The 18,061-nt window shown below is 48.6% G+C and overlaps 9 protein-coding genes across 9 annotated transcripts in view; 4 read left to right on the top strand and 5 right to left on the bottom strand.

Annotated features, from left to right (window-relative positions):
• Positions 1-805, top strand: part of F4813DRAFT_385943 (ATP10 protein-domain-containing protein) — a gene marked incomplete at both ends in the record, with an annotated part of 1,287 nt that extends 482 nt beyond the window's left edge. Inside the window, one exon of the mRNA XM_049246338.1 lies at positions 187-805. Coding sequence (XP_049103376.1) covers positions 187-805 — 619 coding nt within the window. The remainder of the gene's footprint in view (positions 1-186) is intronic.
• A 171-nt stretch (positions 806-976) lies between these two features.
• On the bottom strand, positions 977-2,320 carry F4813DRAFT_227814 (V-snare-domain-containing protein). Its single transcript, XM_049239878.1, has 3 exons — positions 1,895-2,320; positions 1,723-1,836; positions 977-1,651 (listed from the first exon to the last, which is right to left on the bottom strand). Exons 1-3 carry the CDS (start codon positions 1,961-1,963, stop codon positions 1,148-1,150), a joined length of 687 nt encoding a protein of 228 aa, XP_049103375.1. The 5' UTR covers positions 1,964-2,320; the 3' UTR covers positions 977-1,147.
• Positions 2,321-2,544: 224 nt separating this feature from the next.
• Positions 2,545-3,661, top strand: F4813DRAFT_347442 (60S ribosomal protein L35). The gene is made up of 4 exons (XM_049241966.1): positions 2,545-2,667; positions 2,745-2,884; positions 3,037-3,262; positions 3,362-3,661. Exons 1-4 carry the CDS (start codon positions 2,665-2,667, stop codon positions 3,368-3,370), a joined length of 378 nt encoding a protein of 125 aa, XP_049103374.1. The 5' UTR covers positions 2,545-2,664; the 3' UTR covers positions 3,371-3,661.
• A 463-nt stretch (positions 3,662-4,124) lies between these two features.
• On the bottom strand, positions 4,125-6,714 carry F4813DRAFT_347441 (uncharacterized protein). Its single transcript, XM_049241965.1, has 3 exons — positions 4,989-6,714; positions 4,793-4,939; positions 4,125-4,733 (listed from the first exon to the last, which is right to left on the bottom strand). The coding sequence occupies exons 1-3, from the start codon at positions 6,238-6,240 to the stop codon at positions 4,426-4,428; spliced, it is 1,707 nt and encodes a 568-aa protein (XP_049103373.1). The 5' UTR covers positions 6,241-6,714; the 3' UTR covers positions 4,125-4,425.
• A 910-nt stretch (positions 6,715-7,624) lies between these two features.
• F4813DRAFT_385939 (uncharacterized protein) lies at positions 7,625-8,084 on the top strand (the record flags this gene model as incomplete). The annotated part of the gene is made up of 2 exons (XM_049246337.1): positions 7,625-7,828; positions 7,923-8,084. 2 exons carry the CDS (start codon positions 7,625-7,627, stop codon positions 8,082-8,084), a joined length of 366 nt encoding a protein of 121 aa, XP_049103372.1.
• Positions 8,085-8,179: 95 nt separating this feature from the next.
• F4813DRAFT_227712 (P-loop containing nucleoside triphosphate hydrolase protein) lies at positions 8,180-11,426 on the bottom strand. Its single transcript, XM_049239876.1, has 3 exons — positions 11,069-11,426; positions 10,259-11,014; positions 8,180-10,177 (listed from the first exon to the last, which is right to left on the bottom strand). Exons 1-3 carry the CDS (start codon positions 11,310-11,312, stop codon positions 8,337-8,339), a joined length of 2,841 nt encoding a protein of 946 aa, XP_049103371.1. The 5' UTR covers positions 11,313-11,426; the 3' UTR covers positions 8,180-8,336.
• On the bottom strand, positions 11,139-12,353 carry F4813DRAFT_227740 (uncharacterized protein). Its single transcript, XM_049239877.1, has one exon. It carries the CDS (start codon positions 12,097-12,099, stop codon positions 11,428-11,430), a length of 672 nt encoding a protein of 223 aa, XP_049103370.1. The 5' UTR covers positions 12,100-12,353; the 3' UTR covers positions 11,139-11,427.
• Positions 12,354-12,519: 166 nt separating this feature from the next.
• F4813DRAFT_347432 (uncharacterized protein) lies at positions 12,520-14,338 on the top strand. Its single transcript, XM_049241964.1, has 3 exons — positions 12,520-13,396; positions 13,455-13,766; positions 13,822-14,338. The coding sequence occupies exons 1-3, from the start codon at positions 12,839-12,841 to the stop codon at positions 13,930-13,932; spliced, it is 981 nt and encodes a 326-aa protein (XP_049103369.1). The 5' UTR covers positions 12,520-12,838; the 3' UTR covers positions 13,933-14,338.
• Positions 14,339-16,110, bottom strand: F4813DRAFT_347430 (uncharacterized protein). The gene has a single exon (XM_049241963.1). It carries the CDS (start codon positions 15,829-15,831, stop codon positions 14,443-14,445), a length of 1,389 nt encoding a protein of 462 aa, XP_049103368.1. The 5' UTR covers positions 15,832-16,110; the 3' UTR covers positions 14,339-14,442.
• Between the last annotated feature and the right edge of the window lie 1,951 nt (positions 16,111-18,061).

The following is an 18,061-nucleotide window of genomic DNA, read 5'->3' as shown; positions in this document are numbered from 1 at the left end:
ACCTGAATATAACACCGGTCTTTAAACCAACCCCGCTTTGAATTTTTAACAAACCCAAACCATAAAAACGGCCGGCTCGAACTTTACCGCAACAATGCCCCCCCCCCCCCCCCCCCCCCCCTTTCTTCTCTAAATTGTCCACAATGCTTCGGCGAGGTAGCTAACTAACATGCCCGCTACCCACAGGATGAGCAAGATGACGCGCCCGTACTACCGCGACTGGGGCAACCTGCGCTTCCACAAGGGCAAGACATTCTTCGCCCCGCCGCGCCCCTTCAAAGGGGAGCTATCTCTCTTCTTCCCGAACCTATTCGGGCAAACACTACTAAAGAGCGACCGCAAGCCCCGCGACACGACGCCCGCGCTACAGGGTAAGATCTCCGTCGTCAGCGTGTTCAGCAACGTGTGGGCCGAGAACCAGATCAACTCGTTCGTGTCCAAGGAAGCCAATCCCGGGCTGGAGACGGTGCTGCAGCAGAACGAGGAAGTGGTCCAGCGAGTCTGGATTAATTACGAGGACAACTCCATGAAGGCCTGGCTGATTAGGCTGTTTATGGGCGGGATTAGACGGCGCATTGGCGAGCCGAATTGGGACCGGTACTTCCTTGTGCGGAAGGGGCTTGATGATGAGATTCGCGAGAACACTGGTCTTTTAAATAAGAGTGTCGGTTACGTATACCTCCTCGACGGCGAATGCAGGATACGATGGGCTGGTAGCGGCCCTAGCGAGGATCACGAACGGGAAGGTTTAGTTAAGGGCGTCCAGCGACTCTTAGACGAGGCAAAGAGCTCCAATAAAAGTTAACAGGCCATGTATTATTACGTGCCACGATCAAAAATGGTACCCGCTCCTCAATTTACAAGGCAAATAGCTCAACGCTAAAAGTTCCCCTTGATTGTTCTATGTTATATCACAACGGTGCGAGCTAGTCGTATTAGCCATCGCCATCCATTTGATAGGTGTTCTATGACACCAAGTCTCTGGCATATATTTTCCCCTTCGTATTATACAGCGTACTTTCGCCCCCTCGCCCCCTCTGAATAGCCGGAACGCCTTGCAGGAAATAACGCCAACTAGAAAAGCCAAGGTATCTATCTCCACCCTAGTCCAAAAAGACAAGCCGCCGATCTTCATTGCCGCTACCGCCTACAAGAAGAACCAGAAGATCACGAAGCAGAACGCGATGAATCCGCCCATGATAAAGCTATCTCGCCGCTTCCGCGCCGAGATCTTGCCAATCAGGGTGTTTAAGCCGGGGACTTGGCTCGCGGCCATAGTGATCCTCCGGTTGATGCTGGCCAGGGTTTCCCGCTGCACGAGGAAATTCTCGTTGGTGGCGTAGGCCTGGCTAAGCACGCTGTCGACCATATTGTGGCTGTTGTCGATGCGGTTGCGCTCGTCTAGCATGTACTCGGCCTCGGCGGCTTCGGGGTTGTTCGCTCGATAGGTCTGGATGTCATCGCGGACGTTTGAGAGCAAATTCGCGCGGTTCCGTGCTTCCTGCAGGCCGGACCGTAACCGCCCTAGATCTCGTCTGTGCTCGGCGAGCTTCTCGCGGAGGAGGGACAGGTTGTTCTGCTTAAGGGCGGAGGATGTAAGGCTCGCTTCGGAGTCTAGGAGACGCGCGAGTTGGTTGACGATATTGTCCCTCTTTAAATAGCAGTTAGTTAAGGTATACATAGGCCAGTGTTCGGCAGGCAGGTTAGATGGCGTAGTTCTACCTTATCGAGTATCTCCTCTAGCTTTGCTTCCGTCTCTCGTTCTTCTTTAGTCGGCTTCGCCGGGATATTAGGGACGGTAGAGAATTGTGAGTAGGTATGAAACAGCGTCTCCGTCTATGAGTTGTGAGGTCAGTATTGCCTTGACTTTGCGCATAGTTGGTATGTGTAGTACCTGGGATTCTAAGCTTCGAGCTTGTTGGCGCAATTGAGCCCAGCCCTGGTTCCCTGTCGGCGCTGCCATGGCTGAAGTTGGATTATAAAAATTGAATATTAAGGTCGAGTTCCAGAGGTACTAGTCATCCCCAAAGCACGGCGTGTGGGAGAAACTACGCAGAGACTGCTTCTTTAATGTGGACGTCCCATGTAAGCAATTCGTAATGCAGGATACGTTGCTGAAAGCCAGGCACTGGTATTATTACTACATGCAACAACGAGTAGCCCTGGGTAACGCTATCGATAGTAGATTCGTATAGGCCGTAAGATTAATGGACACGGGAAGCGCTTGTGTAAGTGGCACGTTGATGACGATAATGGTTTTAGTAAAAGGTCGTGATGTTCGAGGCTTTCGTACTAGGTATTAGATACATTAGGTAATCATGTATCTTGGGATTTCGGTAACAGCGCATTCCGAGGGGTTAGGTACCTAATTCATATAGGTATGGCTGTGCATTCCAGGTGGTGTGGCTAGTGAAGGTACGTAGGTATAGGTACCTAGGTACTCATGGAAATGGGCAGGAAACCTCCGCTCGTCTAGCTGCACAAAGGCGGGTCTTTTTAGATTATCAGTCACCTGACCAAACTTTTCAGCCCACAACCCTACTGCGACCAAATCAATTCTTTTAGCAGTCTACCAAATTCTCTAGGCGGAAATTTCAAGACAACCTCAAGAAAGTTTACCGGAGACCCGACCTCACCTCGTTACTAAAACATCCAGCATTCAAGATGGTAAGTCGACCGATCAATCAATGCGACCGCCGCATGCGTCAAAAGATCGAATTATCGCCGCTAATTCTTCTTTTTAGTCGACTTCTAAGGTCAAGACGGGTCAGCTCTGGAACAAGAGCAAGGAGGACTTACTGAAGACTCTCGGAGAGCTCAAGACCGAGCTCGGCCAGCTCCGCATCCAGCAGGTCGTTTCTAGCGGTAGCAAGCTTAACAAGATGTATGTTTACACCATTTCGAGCCGATTGTGGTTTTCTGTGCTATTACAACTTTTCGAGCCTTCCCCCTCCCACCCGCGACAGCCACACGAGTGAAGAAAAAAGGCAACCGTACATAGGATTTTCATCACTAACAATGCACCCTGCTCTCTAGCCACGACCTCCGAAAGTCTATCGCCCGCGTCCTCACAGTCGTGAACCTTAAGCAACGATCACAGCTACGTTTGTTCTACAAGAACAAGAAGTACCTCCCTCTGGATCTCCGACCTAAGCAGACCCGCGCCATCCGCCGCCGACTGTCGCCCGAAGAGAAGTCCAAGACCCTCGAGAAGACACGCAAGCGAGCCTCGCATTTCCCTCAGCGAAAGTACGCTGTTAAGGTACGCTGAACCCCCTGAATTTAGCTGTGCACAAAATAGCTACGAGGATATCGTTCTATTCAACTGAGGCCGTCGAGCTAACATCGCGGGTATCTATAGGCTGCTTAGACGAATAGGATCGGTTGTGGGAAAGGGAAACGTGGACGCTTTTTGAGGTAGTAGACGGGCGTCGTGGTCATTCCAAAAAAAAAAAAAGGAATCCTGATATTTGCATGGCATTACACGGCTTTTTCGGTTCATAGGTGTTTACGAGGTCACACTTTGCAGTCAATGTCGCTGCCCAATGCAAAAAGACTTGCCTTCGGGCGCTGAACAAGTTATCGCGGCTTATTGCGTATATGTGATTTGCCAACGTCTCAAATCTAAGTGACTACCTTCCATAGGTGTTCCATGTATTAAGCCACATTACCGTGATAGATTTAACCAATGATAAAAATCAGTCAAAGACGTTATGCTTACCTATACTAGCATCGACATACTATAATCTAATTTTTTAGACCATCTAGTCCCGCCAGCGGTTCGTGGATCTAAGCGGATATATACCAGCTCCTATGTCGATTTGCTAATCTAGTAAGTATATAATGACGAAGACATTCTACCGCAAGACAATTCTTGTTTCTTTAAAGTGTCGAAGGATTCTAGGCATAGTAAGTTGGTATAGTAGGTAGGCACCTTGGTGATCATATTAGTGAAATCGAACAGTCATCTCACGATAACCGGCTAGACAACCAAACTCCGTGTACAAGATCGGCTGACCTTGCATTACAAGTGCGGATCAAGCCTTTACAATAAGAAATAATATATAAATGTTACTTATTCAGACCCCCAAGTCACTATGTCTACGATTCACCACGTTAGGTTATGCAATATTAGAATTCGGTACTTTGTTTAATAAGACGCTCTAATTAATAGATTGAATCGCTGCCGCTGCCGCTCCCGCTCCCGCTTTTGATCACTATTATGTACATCATATCATGTATGGTGCCCCAAAATTTACCGCCTATAATCCCGACCGCTTAGAGCCACGTACTCCTAAATCTTTCAAATGCTACAAACCCAATGATATCATCCCTCCCTGGCTAAGAGCCTTCCAGTATGTAGTTCGCTTTGTGATTCATGGCTCGTTCCCAAGTAGACGTAAAACGAGGATACATCCAAGGCCCCTAAGCTTGAATAGAAGCCTGCTCCAGGATGGTGTTACGCGGTATTTCTGGTGACATAGGCGAGAAAGCTGGTCCCGCCGCTATTCGAGTCTTTTGCTTCTTCTTCGGTCTTTCATGTCTGGCCTGATGCCTTCGTAACTGGTCGATTCGAATGAACTGACTTGTACAGCCAGGCTCATCGCATTTGAATCTGTAATCCGGATTATGCGTCTTCCGGTGTTTCGAGAGGTTGGACGATTCGCAGAAGCACTTGCCGCATATGTCGCATTCCAGTGGCTTCTCGCCTGTATGAGTACGCTTATGCATAGCTACCTCAGGTTAGTCTGCGATTTAGTAGGATACGAAACGATTGGGTACGTGTACATACTTAGAGCACTCTTCTGCTTGAAAGACTTGCCACATCCTTCAAAGTCGCACTTATACGGCGTCTCGCCTGTGTGCGTTCTCACGTGTTGGTCAAGAGCTTGTTGTGCTGAGAAGCCCTCGCCACATATTGCGCATTTATGAGGTTTGTCTTATCTGTTGTTAGTATCATTCTCGAGGACTGAGCGAAATCGACTTACAAGCAGTGTGGGTTGCAAGATGACGCCGTAGCTTGTTACGAGAGGCGAATACTTGGTCACCACGGCGGGGGCAGCCGTTCCAGAGACAGAGATATTTCGTCTTGCTTGTTAGCAACGAAATGTGGTCACTACACAAGTGCTCATGGAGAGAAAAGCTATCTTTGCAAACATGACCGCAAATATCTTGACCCTCTCCTCCAGGAGATATTATCCACTGGCAAACAAGTTGAGTCGTGCCTTCAGCCTCATTAAAAGATTCATTCAACGGAGTCGGTATTGAATCTATCTCAGGGGTACACGAGAGGCTTGGATGATGGTGGATAGGTAAGGAGAGTTGTTGGATAGGGTCTAGTTGGTGCTCAGCTGCAGCTGCATCAAGAAAGCGGCGCTCGAACTGCTGGAAGTCATGCTGCTGCTGCTGCGAAGGGTTCAAAGCACCAGGCGCCCTCAAGTCTCGCAGGGTAATGGCAACATCGTGCTCGGTGTTGGTGTGATTACAAGGCGGGTTATGTGGAGGTAAGGGTAGGTCTGATGGTATAGGATTATGCCAGCTTTGGTTGAGAGTCCACATTTCGTCGATGGCTTGTGTAGTGCTATCGAGGCAGTGCAGGTCGTCACAGGGCGTACCATCTCCAGAACATTCCTCCTCTTGGCAGACTTGGGTGGAACAACAGTCGCTCGAGCATGAAAATTTGCTACAATTCACGGAAGCGCAATCGTCAGGAACAGGGCACTGCGGAATCCCTAAGTCCGTGGCATTGAAGTTGTTCCCAAGGAGTGACTCACTAAATGAGCCATGGTGCTCTGGCCTGATGTCGTGATTTAGGTCATACTTCAGGCCCATATCCGGGAAAGGATCCGGATATAAATGGTTGAATTGTTGCATCGGCTGCTGGAAGACATTGTTCTCAGACAGATGATAAGGGTATGTGAAAGCTGAGACAGTAAACCGGTTCCTAGGAGGAAAAGACGGGCCAAAGGCATTGCGGTGTATCCCATGGGGGTTTAAGGTGCCTACGCACTTGTCTAGGCAAGTATCGTCATGAGATGTATGATGGAGATCTAGTGACGAGGGTTCGATAGTATCGAGAGAAGACGACGGGCCAAAGGAAAACGCGTTATCAAAGTTGTGAGAATTAGGTGTGAGAGAATTGGTGAGTCTCTCTATTGAGGGTGACGATGTTAGAGGAGGGAGGCCATAAGTTGCATCATTGGGATCGATTGAGTCGTTCATCCCTCCATACATAGTCATGGTCGATGTTCCGACTAAACATGACCCGTTACGGGAAAGGAAATTCTAGGTCGGTAGCTTTTTGGCATGAAGATCTGGGGTTGTGGACTGGGTGAAGAAGTTGTTAGAACTTGATGTCTTCGGTATGGGATCAAGTATTGGCCAGTGCGCCAACGATGAGACCTGGGATTAGGATAGATCGGCACCGTGCCGCACGGAATATTACGAATTGAGGCTCTTCGTCTCGTTCATTACAAGAAGGGGAAAAAGGTTAAGAGGAGAAAGGGTGGTTGTGGGCAAATGGGCAGAATTCAGGTCGAGGGTTGAGAACCTTGATGGTCGGTGATGGTCGGTGATGGTCGGGCTGTGACAAAGTTCCAAGGCTGCGGTACTTGCAGTACATGTAGCTAAGGTACGAAACGGGTTTTTTGGTTTTATTTTTTATTTTTTAATCTTTTTAGTGAAGAGACACTAAGATACAGTATTAACAATAAACTTTGAAAAACTACCTCTAATTCCCCTCTAGTAGATGTCAACTTCCCGTAACCCCTTTCGTCGTTTCTCTTTATGCATTGTGTGCATTGATGATGCTTGGTCTGGCCGCAGGATTTGACTGGGTTTTTTGATGCTGACGTTGGATTTGCACCAATCAATGGCCATGGATTTGTTGGAAAATATTTATGTGGGGCTAAACCGCGTATTGTAGTCAGCATGGCGTACAGTGACAAGTGGCCATCAAGGTTCCTGTCCCATGGTGGATCCCTCCCCGTACCAGGCACATGCTCGAAAACATGAGTTAAAATGGGAGGCTGAGAACATGCAAGTACCTACGTAGTACTTACACAACTACGAATACAACTCGTTTACTAGTTGTGTAAAAACCCAATACTGATTCTGTATAAATTATGTAGATATGTATACGTTTAGATATACGCTTAGATATACGTTCCCCTCTAACCCCACCTCAGCTTTCAGGGTCCTACATATGTATGGACATAGTGTAAAGCTCGTTTCGGTATGTAAGACATGTACATGTCCGTGCATATGCCAGTGCGCATGTAAATCTACCTAAAGCAGCTTACCTAAACTCTTGCATTAGGTACATGCATACCTACATAGGTAGTACAGATCTCTTGAGCCTCATTTGATTGATTCATCAATCTGCCTCTAGCACAACGCCCTGCATTCCGCCACATGGAAACACCCGTTCCGCGTCTAATCGCACTACCGCCTAGCAAACAGACCGCCTAGCAACGTAAAATCCCAGTTTCATCTAGGTTACTAGATTACGTACCTTAGCAAAACATTCCCGCAACTGATCAGGTTAAGTTTAGAGAACCTTACTGGGTCCGGTTATCCCCACCTCTAGCCTCTAGCCTCTAGCCTCTATAAAAAATAAAAAAAGATGGGAAATATCTGTGGCAAGTCGGAAAGTGAAAACTTCTCTCAGCCCGGTCGCGTCCTCGGCTCCGCCCCGCCACAACCAGAACGCTCGTCCGTCCCAGCTTCGGTCGGCGGTCCGCCTCGGACCTTGGGCGGAAACTCTCAAAAGCCACAAGACAATAGCAACGCGGAGGAGGCTCGGAAACAAGCTGCAGAAGCTGCAGAGGTAACGTCTCCTATCTCACCTACCCCGCAAATCTATTCGTACCGTCTATTCGTACCGTCTATTCGTACCGTCTATTCTAAACTGTCATTTATAGGCAAGGGCAAATGCCACAGCTTCCAAGTCTACGGGAAAGCTAGGCACGCAGTTGGCAGCACAGAAGAAGCAGACACGCAACGATACGCTCAAGGAGCTTAGTAACAACGAGATAAGGCAACGGGATGCTGACGAGGCGGCGACCGCGAGAACTCATAACTAGATAGCTTAGGGTACCCAACCTATATAAGTAAGGCGCGAACATATCGCGAACATATTGATCCATTTTAATTTAAATCATTACTTAGCGACTCTTCATTCGATTTGAACTGTGTACGTCCGCCTTGTTCTCCGACCTGCCAAACGCCAAACAAACCCCCTTCGTAAATAGAGCACGCCAATTCTACTAGTTCACGATATTTTCTCTGTCTCACTATCCATTAACTTGTCCTTAAGACACCTGAGCGCTACAGCCCTAAGTGACGGTATATCTACCACCGATAGGAGCCCTATTGTCCGCATCGGCGGCGGCGATGGTACCCTCCTTGAGTAAGCGGGTGAGCTCGGCCATGGCGTTAGCTACCATTAATTCGGTATCACCTTCCACTAGAATGTAAAGCTTAGGTTCACCGTCGGGCGGTACCTCTTGGCCTGGTCGATAAAATGTTCCTTTGTTGGTAATGGACGTTCCAGTCGCCTCAAGAATTTTGGCGACGTTCGTTCTATTGGTGACGGCCCAACGGGCCTTCTGTGGGAAATCGTTGATTTCGAGAGTTGCATGGAATGCACCTGCGTCTGGGCCTTTGTTGTCGATTGGTTGACCCGGTCTTAGCTGGCCCGCGCGACCTAAACGCGCATTGATGGCATTGATCGCAGAAGATACCTTGTCCAAGGGATTGCTGGCGCTTGCAGACGGTGCAGCATCTTCCCTCTTGTGGATAGTAAATTTCGGTTCGAGATCAATCTTCGGGGCAGCGGCATCGCGAGAGACAATACCCGAAGAGGCCGTCTGAATGGCCGAAAGAGCCTTATCACCCTTCTTGTCCTCGCCATCTTTCTCCTCTTTCTTTTCTTCCTCCTCGTCGCCTTCTGTCCGATGGGATTTTCGCTCTCTGAGCCGGGCTGCTTCTCTCTCCTGATCAAGCCTCTCTAGTCCTTTGCCGCCAAAGCCAGATTGATCTTTGGCTTTACCAGACTTGACTTTATCCCTAAATGCTTTACGCATTTCTTCCAGTTCTGGCGGCACCTCCTGTCCACTTTGCTCTAGGGCCTTCGCGATTCCTGGCGCGCAGTTTTCTTGATCTCTTGTTATAAAAGTGACTGCTGTACCTTTGTTACCGGCACGCCCGGTACGGCCGGCACGGTGCACATAATCTTCGAGATGGTTCGGGGCGTCGTAATTGACGACTAGTTTCAGTTGTTTAACATCGAGACCGCGGGCTGCCACGGACGTCGCGATGAGGACCGGAATAACTCCAGCTTTAAAATCGATAATGGTCGAGTCCCTATCTATTTGATCCTTCCCACCGTGAATTGACATGCAAGGGTAACCTTTGCGCAATAGTTCCTTTAGTAAGTCGTCCGCCTTCTCTTGGCGCTCCACGAATATTAGCGCCCGAGCATCCTCGTCCCTATCGTAAAGCTCGCCCAAGAGCTCAAGCAGGCGAACGAATTTGGTATTTTCTTCTCGAATTTCGACGACTTGGGTGATTTCAGGGGCGACAACGCTCTTCCCTCCTACGGTGATTTCTACAGGATTGTTTAGAACCTTCTTGGCCAGCGCATCCATGATACGAGGCATGGTGGCCGAGAAGAGAATTGTCTGGCGGTCTGGTCGCATATTCGCGAAGATCTTCATTACCTGGGGCTCGAAGCCCATGTCAAACATTCTGTCTGCCTCGTCAAGGACGACATACGTAACTCTCTTTAGGTTAGTCACGCGACCTTGATTCGCTGCTAGCAGATCAATCATACGACCTGGGGTGCAAACCACAATTTCTGCGCCTCTCTTCAACTCGGCGATGTGATCTTTGATAGGTGCGCCACCGTATGCGCAGACTCCTCGAAGGTTCATTGACTTCAGGAATGGTTTGCAATCTCGGTAGATTTGGGTAGCTAACTCACGCGTAGGAGTCATGATCAAGCCAATAGGACCTTCGCTCTCCTTCAGAGGTCGCTGATCCTTGATGTGCCTGAACATAGGTAATAAGAAGGCTAAAGTTTTTCCCGATCCGGTCTTCGCAACGCCAATGACGTCTCGACCGGACATGATTGTAGGAAACGCTTGCATCTGAATCGGCGTGGGCTTTTCGAATCCTAAGCTGTCAACAATATCGAGCGTTTTCCGCGACAGAGCACATTGAGACCACTTTTGGACAGGCTTTGGCACGTCCTTACCAGATACCTTAATCCCGTCTAGTTCGATGCGCAGGTCTGCTAATTCGGCATCGGTCATCTCTGATAATTCAGATGGTTCAACCCAGAAATTTTTTCGAACAGGTTGTATGTCAAGCTTGCTGTAGTCAACAGATGGGATGTCTTTCTTCTTACGAGCTTTCGCCGCGATGGCCAAGAACGAATCGGGGTCCACATTCTCATTTCGGTAGTCATACTCATCGTCGCTGAAATACGCTTCCGGCTCTTGCGAATCTTTACTCTGGTTGAGGCTTGCTTTGGGACGTGGATTAGTAGCGGGTTTGGTCTCGAGATCATTCATGAAGGCGTCTAGAGGATCAACATCATCCTCGTCAACTTCCATGACATCATCTGGCTGGGTAGTCTGAGTGACACCATTCGTTTCTGCAGTTGTTTCTTCCTCGCCTTGATCAACCTGCATTTCCGTCGTCTGCTGCGCATTCTCTTGCGCAATACGCTCCTCTCGTCTCTCCTGAGCTGCTCGGGCGGCGGCGGCCTCTTCTTCTTCATCCCCGGCGAAAGGAACAGTATCATCGTCATCCTCTTCGTCCTGATTTTCATAGGGTGTATCATCTACGTCGTCGAGGGGTAGGGAGGGTAGCTTAGCAAGTTTTCTGTCTGATGTCTCTTCTTCATCCAGTATCAACTTCCGCTTCTGAGCAACTTTCTCAGTTTCTGCATTTTGCTTGTGGAAACCGAAGCCACTCGTTTTAGCCCTACTTTGTGGAAGAGCAGATACTTCGGTAATACTATTAGCAACCCGACAGGAGACATACTGGTGTAAGCACTCACCACTTGAGACCTGTGCGGTTGAACTGAGGCTTATGGATGGCGGCTGACCGGCAACGACACCTAGTTTAGGCGCGGCAGGAGGGTGCGCTTTAGGAGCCGACTTTTTAGCGATAGCCTTGGGATCAAATTTACCAGCATATGGGGTTGCTGGTGAAGGGACCTGCGTGTCAGCAGGCGATATTGGCGTCGGAGAAGCTCCTACAGGTGTTGTATTGGAGGGTACAGTGTTAGCCTTTTCGTCCATCTCAGCAAGAAGCTTCCGAGTTCCACCTGGAGTCGGTTCTTTCTGTTTCTCCTTCTCCTCCTGCTTCTTCTTCCATGCTGCCAGCTTGGCGAGACGTTCAGCCTTTTTATCGGTATCAGACTGGGCGGGAACAGGCTTTGGTTTCGATTCTACCTGTAAATGTGTTAGTATCCGTAGTATAACACGAGTTTATAAAACATACATCTGATGGCTTCGCCTTAGCGGCATCGCTGGACGCCGAGCCTCGCTCGCGGCTATCACCTCGCCTACTGCGCGGATGAGAGTCAGCAGTACCTTCGCGTCGTCCCCTGACTCGATCACGGGAGTCGTCTCGCCTGCCTCGGATATCTCTGTCACCATCACGGTCGCGGCTTCTGCGCCGGCGAGGCTCGGTAGAGCGGTCCCCCTCCCTATCTACGAGGCGATCACGCGAACGCCTACGGTCCCTTCCACCTCGATAGTAGTCATCACCTCGACGGTCTACGGAACGGTCACGGCGGCGGAAGTCATGGTCTCTATCCCGGTCGCGGTCGCGATTACGACGCTGTACCAAATAATTGTTAGTAAAGTGAACATCGCTAGATCTGCTAGATCCGCTAGATGCATGGCGTCTCACATCGTGTGGGCTCCGAGAGCGACTCCGGCGTCTCGGGTCGCGCCCGTAGTCTCGGCGATCCCGATCCCGAAACCGATCTCGATCCTTTCTATCGTCATCTCTACGATGTCTTCTGGAGGGTTGCTGGCTTCCTGCTGGAGTTGGTGAGCGTGAGTCTCTGAGCCGAGCCATGGTTTTTTATATATAGTACGGCTCGGTCGCACTACAATGGTGAGAGCTACCAGAGGGACTCGAAGGAAGCTTCCAGTTAGACGACCAGACTTAATAGAAAGATCACCTAATGAATTGAAGCTCGAATATTATCGTGCTTTAGCTATACTAGCGGATTAATTTGGTCGTTTGGGTGTACTCTAATGTGACGGATGAATGAAGAAGTTATTTGACTGCTTACTTGCAGTCATTTAATTTAGTTCAGTATATTTCAGCTCAAAGGACGTTCTAAGTTCCGACCGTATAAAAAATCAATATGTGGCTAAAGGGGCTGGAGAGTAATTGTACCTACAAAATGCCCACTGTACTGAATACCTACCTAGGTTAGGTACATACCTATATGTGGCTAAAACACCTGACTTTTTATGCATGACGCCACCACAGTGTTCGCTAGGGCACATAAGAGGTACCTAGGTAATAGGTAATTTTACCTAAATGTACCTGAGGTGTGGAGAGCTAGGTTGCCAGTGGGTCGGCTAGATAGCAGATAAGTGGCATATCACACAACAGAAAAGCTCAAGCACAAGTTAGGTAGCTGCATTAATTTGTCTCAAATTGTCGCGTCTCAATTCCGTCCTCAACGCACCCAGCCAGCTGCCCCTCTGGTCCCACCTGCAAATTACTTTTACTTTTTCTCTCCCCTCCAACTCCACGTGAAAATTTCAACAACACACCTCAATCCAAACCTCAATTGCCTACCATGCTGTCGTCTATTGGACGTGCCGCGATTAGGCGGCTAGTATCTACCTCTGCCACTACGGCACCCCGCCGCATTGCGATCTCATGGCCCATTACCCGTGGTCGCGGCTTCGTTCAAGGCTTTGCGACTGCGGGACAACTGAAGGCTACTGCTACTAAGGTCACCACTAAAACTTCTAAGCCCAAAGCCACCAAGACTACTACGGCTACTAAGGCTACCAAAGGTAGTACTAAAGCAACAGCTACTAAAGCAAAAGCCAAGAAGGCGACAGCTAGCAAGGCCACGACCGCTAAGTCCAAGGCCCCCAAGTCCAAGGCCAAGGGCAAGGGCAAGGGACGAAAGCGACAGCCAATGACACCAGAGAAGCAGGCCATCCTTGAGAGAAGAGTGCTCAAGAAGACGGCACTGTTTACCGAACCAAAGTTTCTTCCCGACAGCCAATGGACTGTATTTGTAGCTGAGCAAACCAGGAATAAGGTTACAAGCCCGTCAGGTCTTCGAGATCTGATGTTAGGGTTATCTCAGAATTACAGAAGTCTTCCAGCCCCGGAGCGTCAGGTTAGTAATTTACCACGATACTGATTATAGCTATGACCAATGCCCTGATAATTATTAGCGTCTTGCCGATATTTCCTCGCAAAACAAAGTCAGCAATGCAGCTACTTATGCGGCCTGGGTAGAAACCTATACTCCTGATCAGACGGTTGCTGCCAACCGGGCTCGTCAACTCCTGAAGAGGAAGTATAACTACCCCGTGTCAAGCTTGAAAATTATTCACGACCCGCGTGTCCCTAAGAGACCCATTACTCCATACAGTCTCTTCACAAAGGCGCGATGGGCTTCCGGAGACTTCGCGAACCGCCCCTTCGCTGAGGCTGCCAGGGAAATCGGAAAAGAGTGGGTGAAATTGCCGGATGTAGAACGCCACGTAAGACTACCTTATGTCTCTATTTTGATTACTACGAAAACTAACTAGACTACAGGCGTATGATGACCTTGGGAAGGCAGCCAGGGACACGTATGAGAAGGAAGTTGAGGCGGTTCTTCATCGCAAGCCGGCTCGCGCACGTCGTTCATCCACGCCACCTGCATGATCACCTGCATGATCTGGACTCCTTTTCCCGCCTATTACTAATACATAAAGTAGGTGACTGTGAGCTCTAGAATCAGTGGCTCCTTCATGGTTATGAGGAAAGACGATTGGGGGATTGGCCAGTCCGTCCAATGATTCTCATTCTTTCTTGTGGCGACGCAAGAATTTGTTACATTCATTTCGGGACGATGCAGTGGCTTAACCGTGACTACTTGTTTGACACGGCTTGTACTTGTAGATAGTCCGTTTGGCTCGCAATATTCATCCCCATTTCCTAGGTAGCCAATGAGAATCGCCCGGAGATCCCATGGTAGTGATGGTAATAGTGGTAGAGTTGTATTAGTATTAAGCAAAAACTTGTGTGTGAAAAGGATTGGCAATTGAAATCTCTAATTCTCATTAAGGATATCCCAATGATATTCTATTCCATACACCAAACACCGTACGTAAATGCTTGTAACACCCAGTCTAATTCCCAACCTTTATCGTAGACAAAATACCCTAATTAGTATTATTTTCTTGTTTGCATGACGGTAACTGGGATACCCTCGCTGTCAATCCAAGAGCAGCCAGTATACAGGATCTTCCGCTGGCTGGCTAGATATAATAACAAGTAGATATGCGCTGTTACCAAGCCCCAGCAGTAAACCCGGAGAGACTGAAATTCCCTGTCCCTCAGACACGAGACGCCCCATCCCGCAACGCCAGTCCCGACGTAGTTTGCAAGGTAGGCCCAAGCATCGCGTTTGAGCTGCGGATCCCAAGCCGAACAATCTACGAGCCAATACCCGCGTTCGGAAGGCCGCAGGTCTCGTCTACTTTCTTTCGGCCTGTATCGCTTCGGAATATTTAGATCTCGAGCTAAGCTCTCGAGGCCTGGCGTGATGAAGCTTTGTGGGTCGACCTGCGTCACTGAGATAGGAGGCTCTGGCGCGCGGAGTTCCAGGCTGTCGTATGTGTACCCGTGGTCGCTTAGGAAGGATACTTTTAAGAACGAATTTTGGCTGGAAGATACCCTCGGGCCAATGTCGCTTGCGGCTCTTAGGAGGGCCCGCGGGTCTGTGTCAAGAGTATCTGGCTGGTGCCGCTTGGCGGGTGGGGGTTCGGAGTCTGCTCTAGTTGTGGATGAGATGTCGGAGGATCGTATTAAGATAGTCTCCTCGACAATATTGTCACTGGATACCTCATCTTGGGCAAATCTTGTGTGGTATGCCTCTGTAGGTTTTGTCTCAACTGATCCTCCTGGGCCGGAACGAGGATCGCACGGAGGTGTGCAGGGTATTACTGATGGCGTATATGGGGCTAAAAGGGGAATTTGACTATCTTCAGAGCGAGGAAGAATTGACCTCTGGGAGTTACTAGGGGGAATGTCGACGCCGCTTCGTTGAGAAGTGGTTTTCTGAGATGATGATGGAGAATCAAACCGTTGCAGGTAATGCTCTAAGATTCTCGTAGGAGAGGTGAAGGTAGAGATGTGGATAGGGTTTCCTACGTATGAATCTTGCACTTCGCTGGACGGTGTCTGCCATGGCGACTGTATTATCGGCATTGTGGTTTCATCATTGGTACTCAGAGGGTCATCCTCCAATATCTGTTGCGCAAAGACGCGTGGCGACCCGGCATTATCAATGACGCTATTGAACGAAGCTTGTGGTGACCTATACGGACCAAATGGCTCACTTGATTGTGTGCCAGTTGTGAAGGCTGGTATAGGGGCTTCTTGGGTCCCCTGCCCGTCGTCTATATCCACAGTTGAGCATCCTTGGTTGAGGAAATCGATACTGGCGGCTGGCTGGAAATTTAGATAGGAAGAGGCGAGAGATCGATACCAAACATCATCAGCTGCTCTGCTTGGAGCGCCGATATGGATCAAGATTTCCACAGCTGCCTGTTGCTCCATTTATACTACCGTGACCATGTTTGTTGAGCGCTCAGGTGCATTCCAACGGATACCTAGGTGAAGTGGCCTAACCAAAGAACACCGAAGCGGTGAAAGTATGAGCGTTGAATGAATTATTTGACCGTTACTTCATATGATGTGATTGGATGAGAACCGTAATTATGTTTAATAAGCCGACCAGAAGATGTTTGCTTTATGTTTACTTTATAACTAGTTAGTTGAGAATACATATCTCATTGAAATATAGTGACCTTAGAATGTAGATTAGCAGACTGGTACGGAATAGAGTAACTAAAATTGGATTAAAATTGGATGGCTTATGCATTGCAATTCATACATATTTCTAGGTTAAGTGACTACATACCTAAATTTTAGTTACATAAGTTAAGTTAATATTTTTTTTTCTAACTTATAAAAATATGAAAAATCCTTTGATGGATCATTATGCTTAATTTATTTACCTACAGTAGGTATAGGTATTCATAGCTTAAACTGCATTTGCTATTGAGTAGCAAACTTAAGATGAGCAAACACGTGTAAATAATACTGTTCTGAAGGCTGAAGCTGGAGGTCCATCTATGTATGTAATCGGACCTGAATCACGTGATATACGATAGACCCTATTACCCTATTATGATTCCATACATTAGGTACCTGTAAAAGAGGTTACCTAGGTAGGTACTTCCGTTGCACTTGTACATATGTAAATGTTGGTGGGTTGTGGGGTATCTGAAGCACTGGCTGACTGGACAAGAGCTTAGGACAAGAGCTAAGACAGGCGCTAAAGGCTATCAATTAGATTGCAGGTGATCCATTCAGGTCCATTATCCTGCGCCTCCTAACCTGCAGACCTACACCTGCAGACCTGCTAACTCTCCAGCTTTCTCTACAATCTTTAGTAGGAGTCAAGTCTCCTAGACTCAACTTGGGTTAACTACCTACATACCTTTAAAGGTACCTAAGTTGTAAGGAAGAATACTAGGGGCGAGCCATAATTTACCAAGTTATTCAGCTTTCTTTTAAAAACTCATAGCAACCGCTGGTCGTACTGATACCCGTCTCGTGTCGCAACCTTGAACGGGTTGGGTTATCAATTGTTTTTTTCTTCTTTTTCTTTTCGGTCGTTATTCTTCCACCTACCTACTAGGTTAAGCTTCTACCTATCCTCGGACTCGACTCCTAGCCCCTCAGGCATCCCAACAACGGGAAGTCTAAACAGCAGAAGGGACCTCCTTTCAGCCCTTTCAGCTATTAGATTGATCTGAATTGATCTTACCTTTACACTAACCTTATCTACCTACCTATCCTACTCTCACCTACTCTCGCCTACTCACGCTACCTATGCGTTGAAAAACATTATCCCTTTGTCTTGCATTTAGATTCCCACTGACCCCGGTCTTGTTCCCCCCTTCTGCTGCAGCTCCCGCTCCTAGCTCCGCCTTCGAAGGCTGCATCTCGCCGGCAGCGAACAGTCCCTCCTACCTCCCTGCCTTTCCGCTGAAAAGTTGATTACGGCGTTACATACTTCATGCCGTGCTATCGTATTCTCCACGATCTTTTTTTCTGCCAACGCATGATTCGATACCATCGACGTTCTCGATACCCTCGACAAGTAGACGCCGCCTAGCGAAAGCCTTCGTTACCGTCAACCCATCTTTCTATTCAAACACGCCCAAAATTAATCATCAACCAATCCATCCATCTTTTCCTACCGGCCAACTAACCAAAGTGTCCGCCCATTTTCCCACCGCAAACCCCAATTCCGTTCTGACTACGTCGCATCGACAAAAAAAACCCGCTCCTTGCCTTAACCAGCCGTCAGCTACGGCAACTTCACTGCCACACTCGTTCACCACTAGATATTGGCCGGATCCCGATATTTCTTTCGTCGCCAAATCCGTATCTCGCCTGTGCCACGCCGAATAATTGTTTTCCGGTTCTTGCATCCGCATCCAGTCGCACATCCTGTTGGAAGTCGACAAAGTTCGCCGTCTGATGCCAATGTCTGACGTTGGACAACGTTACCGCAATCGTACAATCGCCGCTTCGTCTTGTCCTTGAATTAATTCAGCGCCAAACTCCATTCCGACTGCTTTCTATTTTAAACAGCTAGGCTGAGGTAGGACCTCATCTTGGTCGCCATGATGGGCCCCGACTACGAAGGCGGTCTGGCTGGCGACCGGATTCACAGGCAACCATCGCCGCTGCCCAACGAGAGCAGCTACCAACT

This window comes from Daldinia decipiens (genome assembly GCF_022478715.1).
Source record: "Daldinia decipiens strain CBS 113046 unplaced genomic scaffold F4813scaffold_4, whole genome shotgun sequence".
Taxonomy (NCBI): Eukaryota; Fungi; Ascomycota; class Sordariomycetes; order Xylariales; family Hypoxylaceae; genus Daldinia; species Daldinia decipiens.
This window is presented reverse-complemented; position numbering and strand designations above follow the sequence as displayed.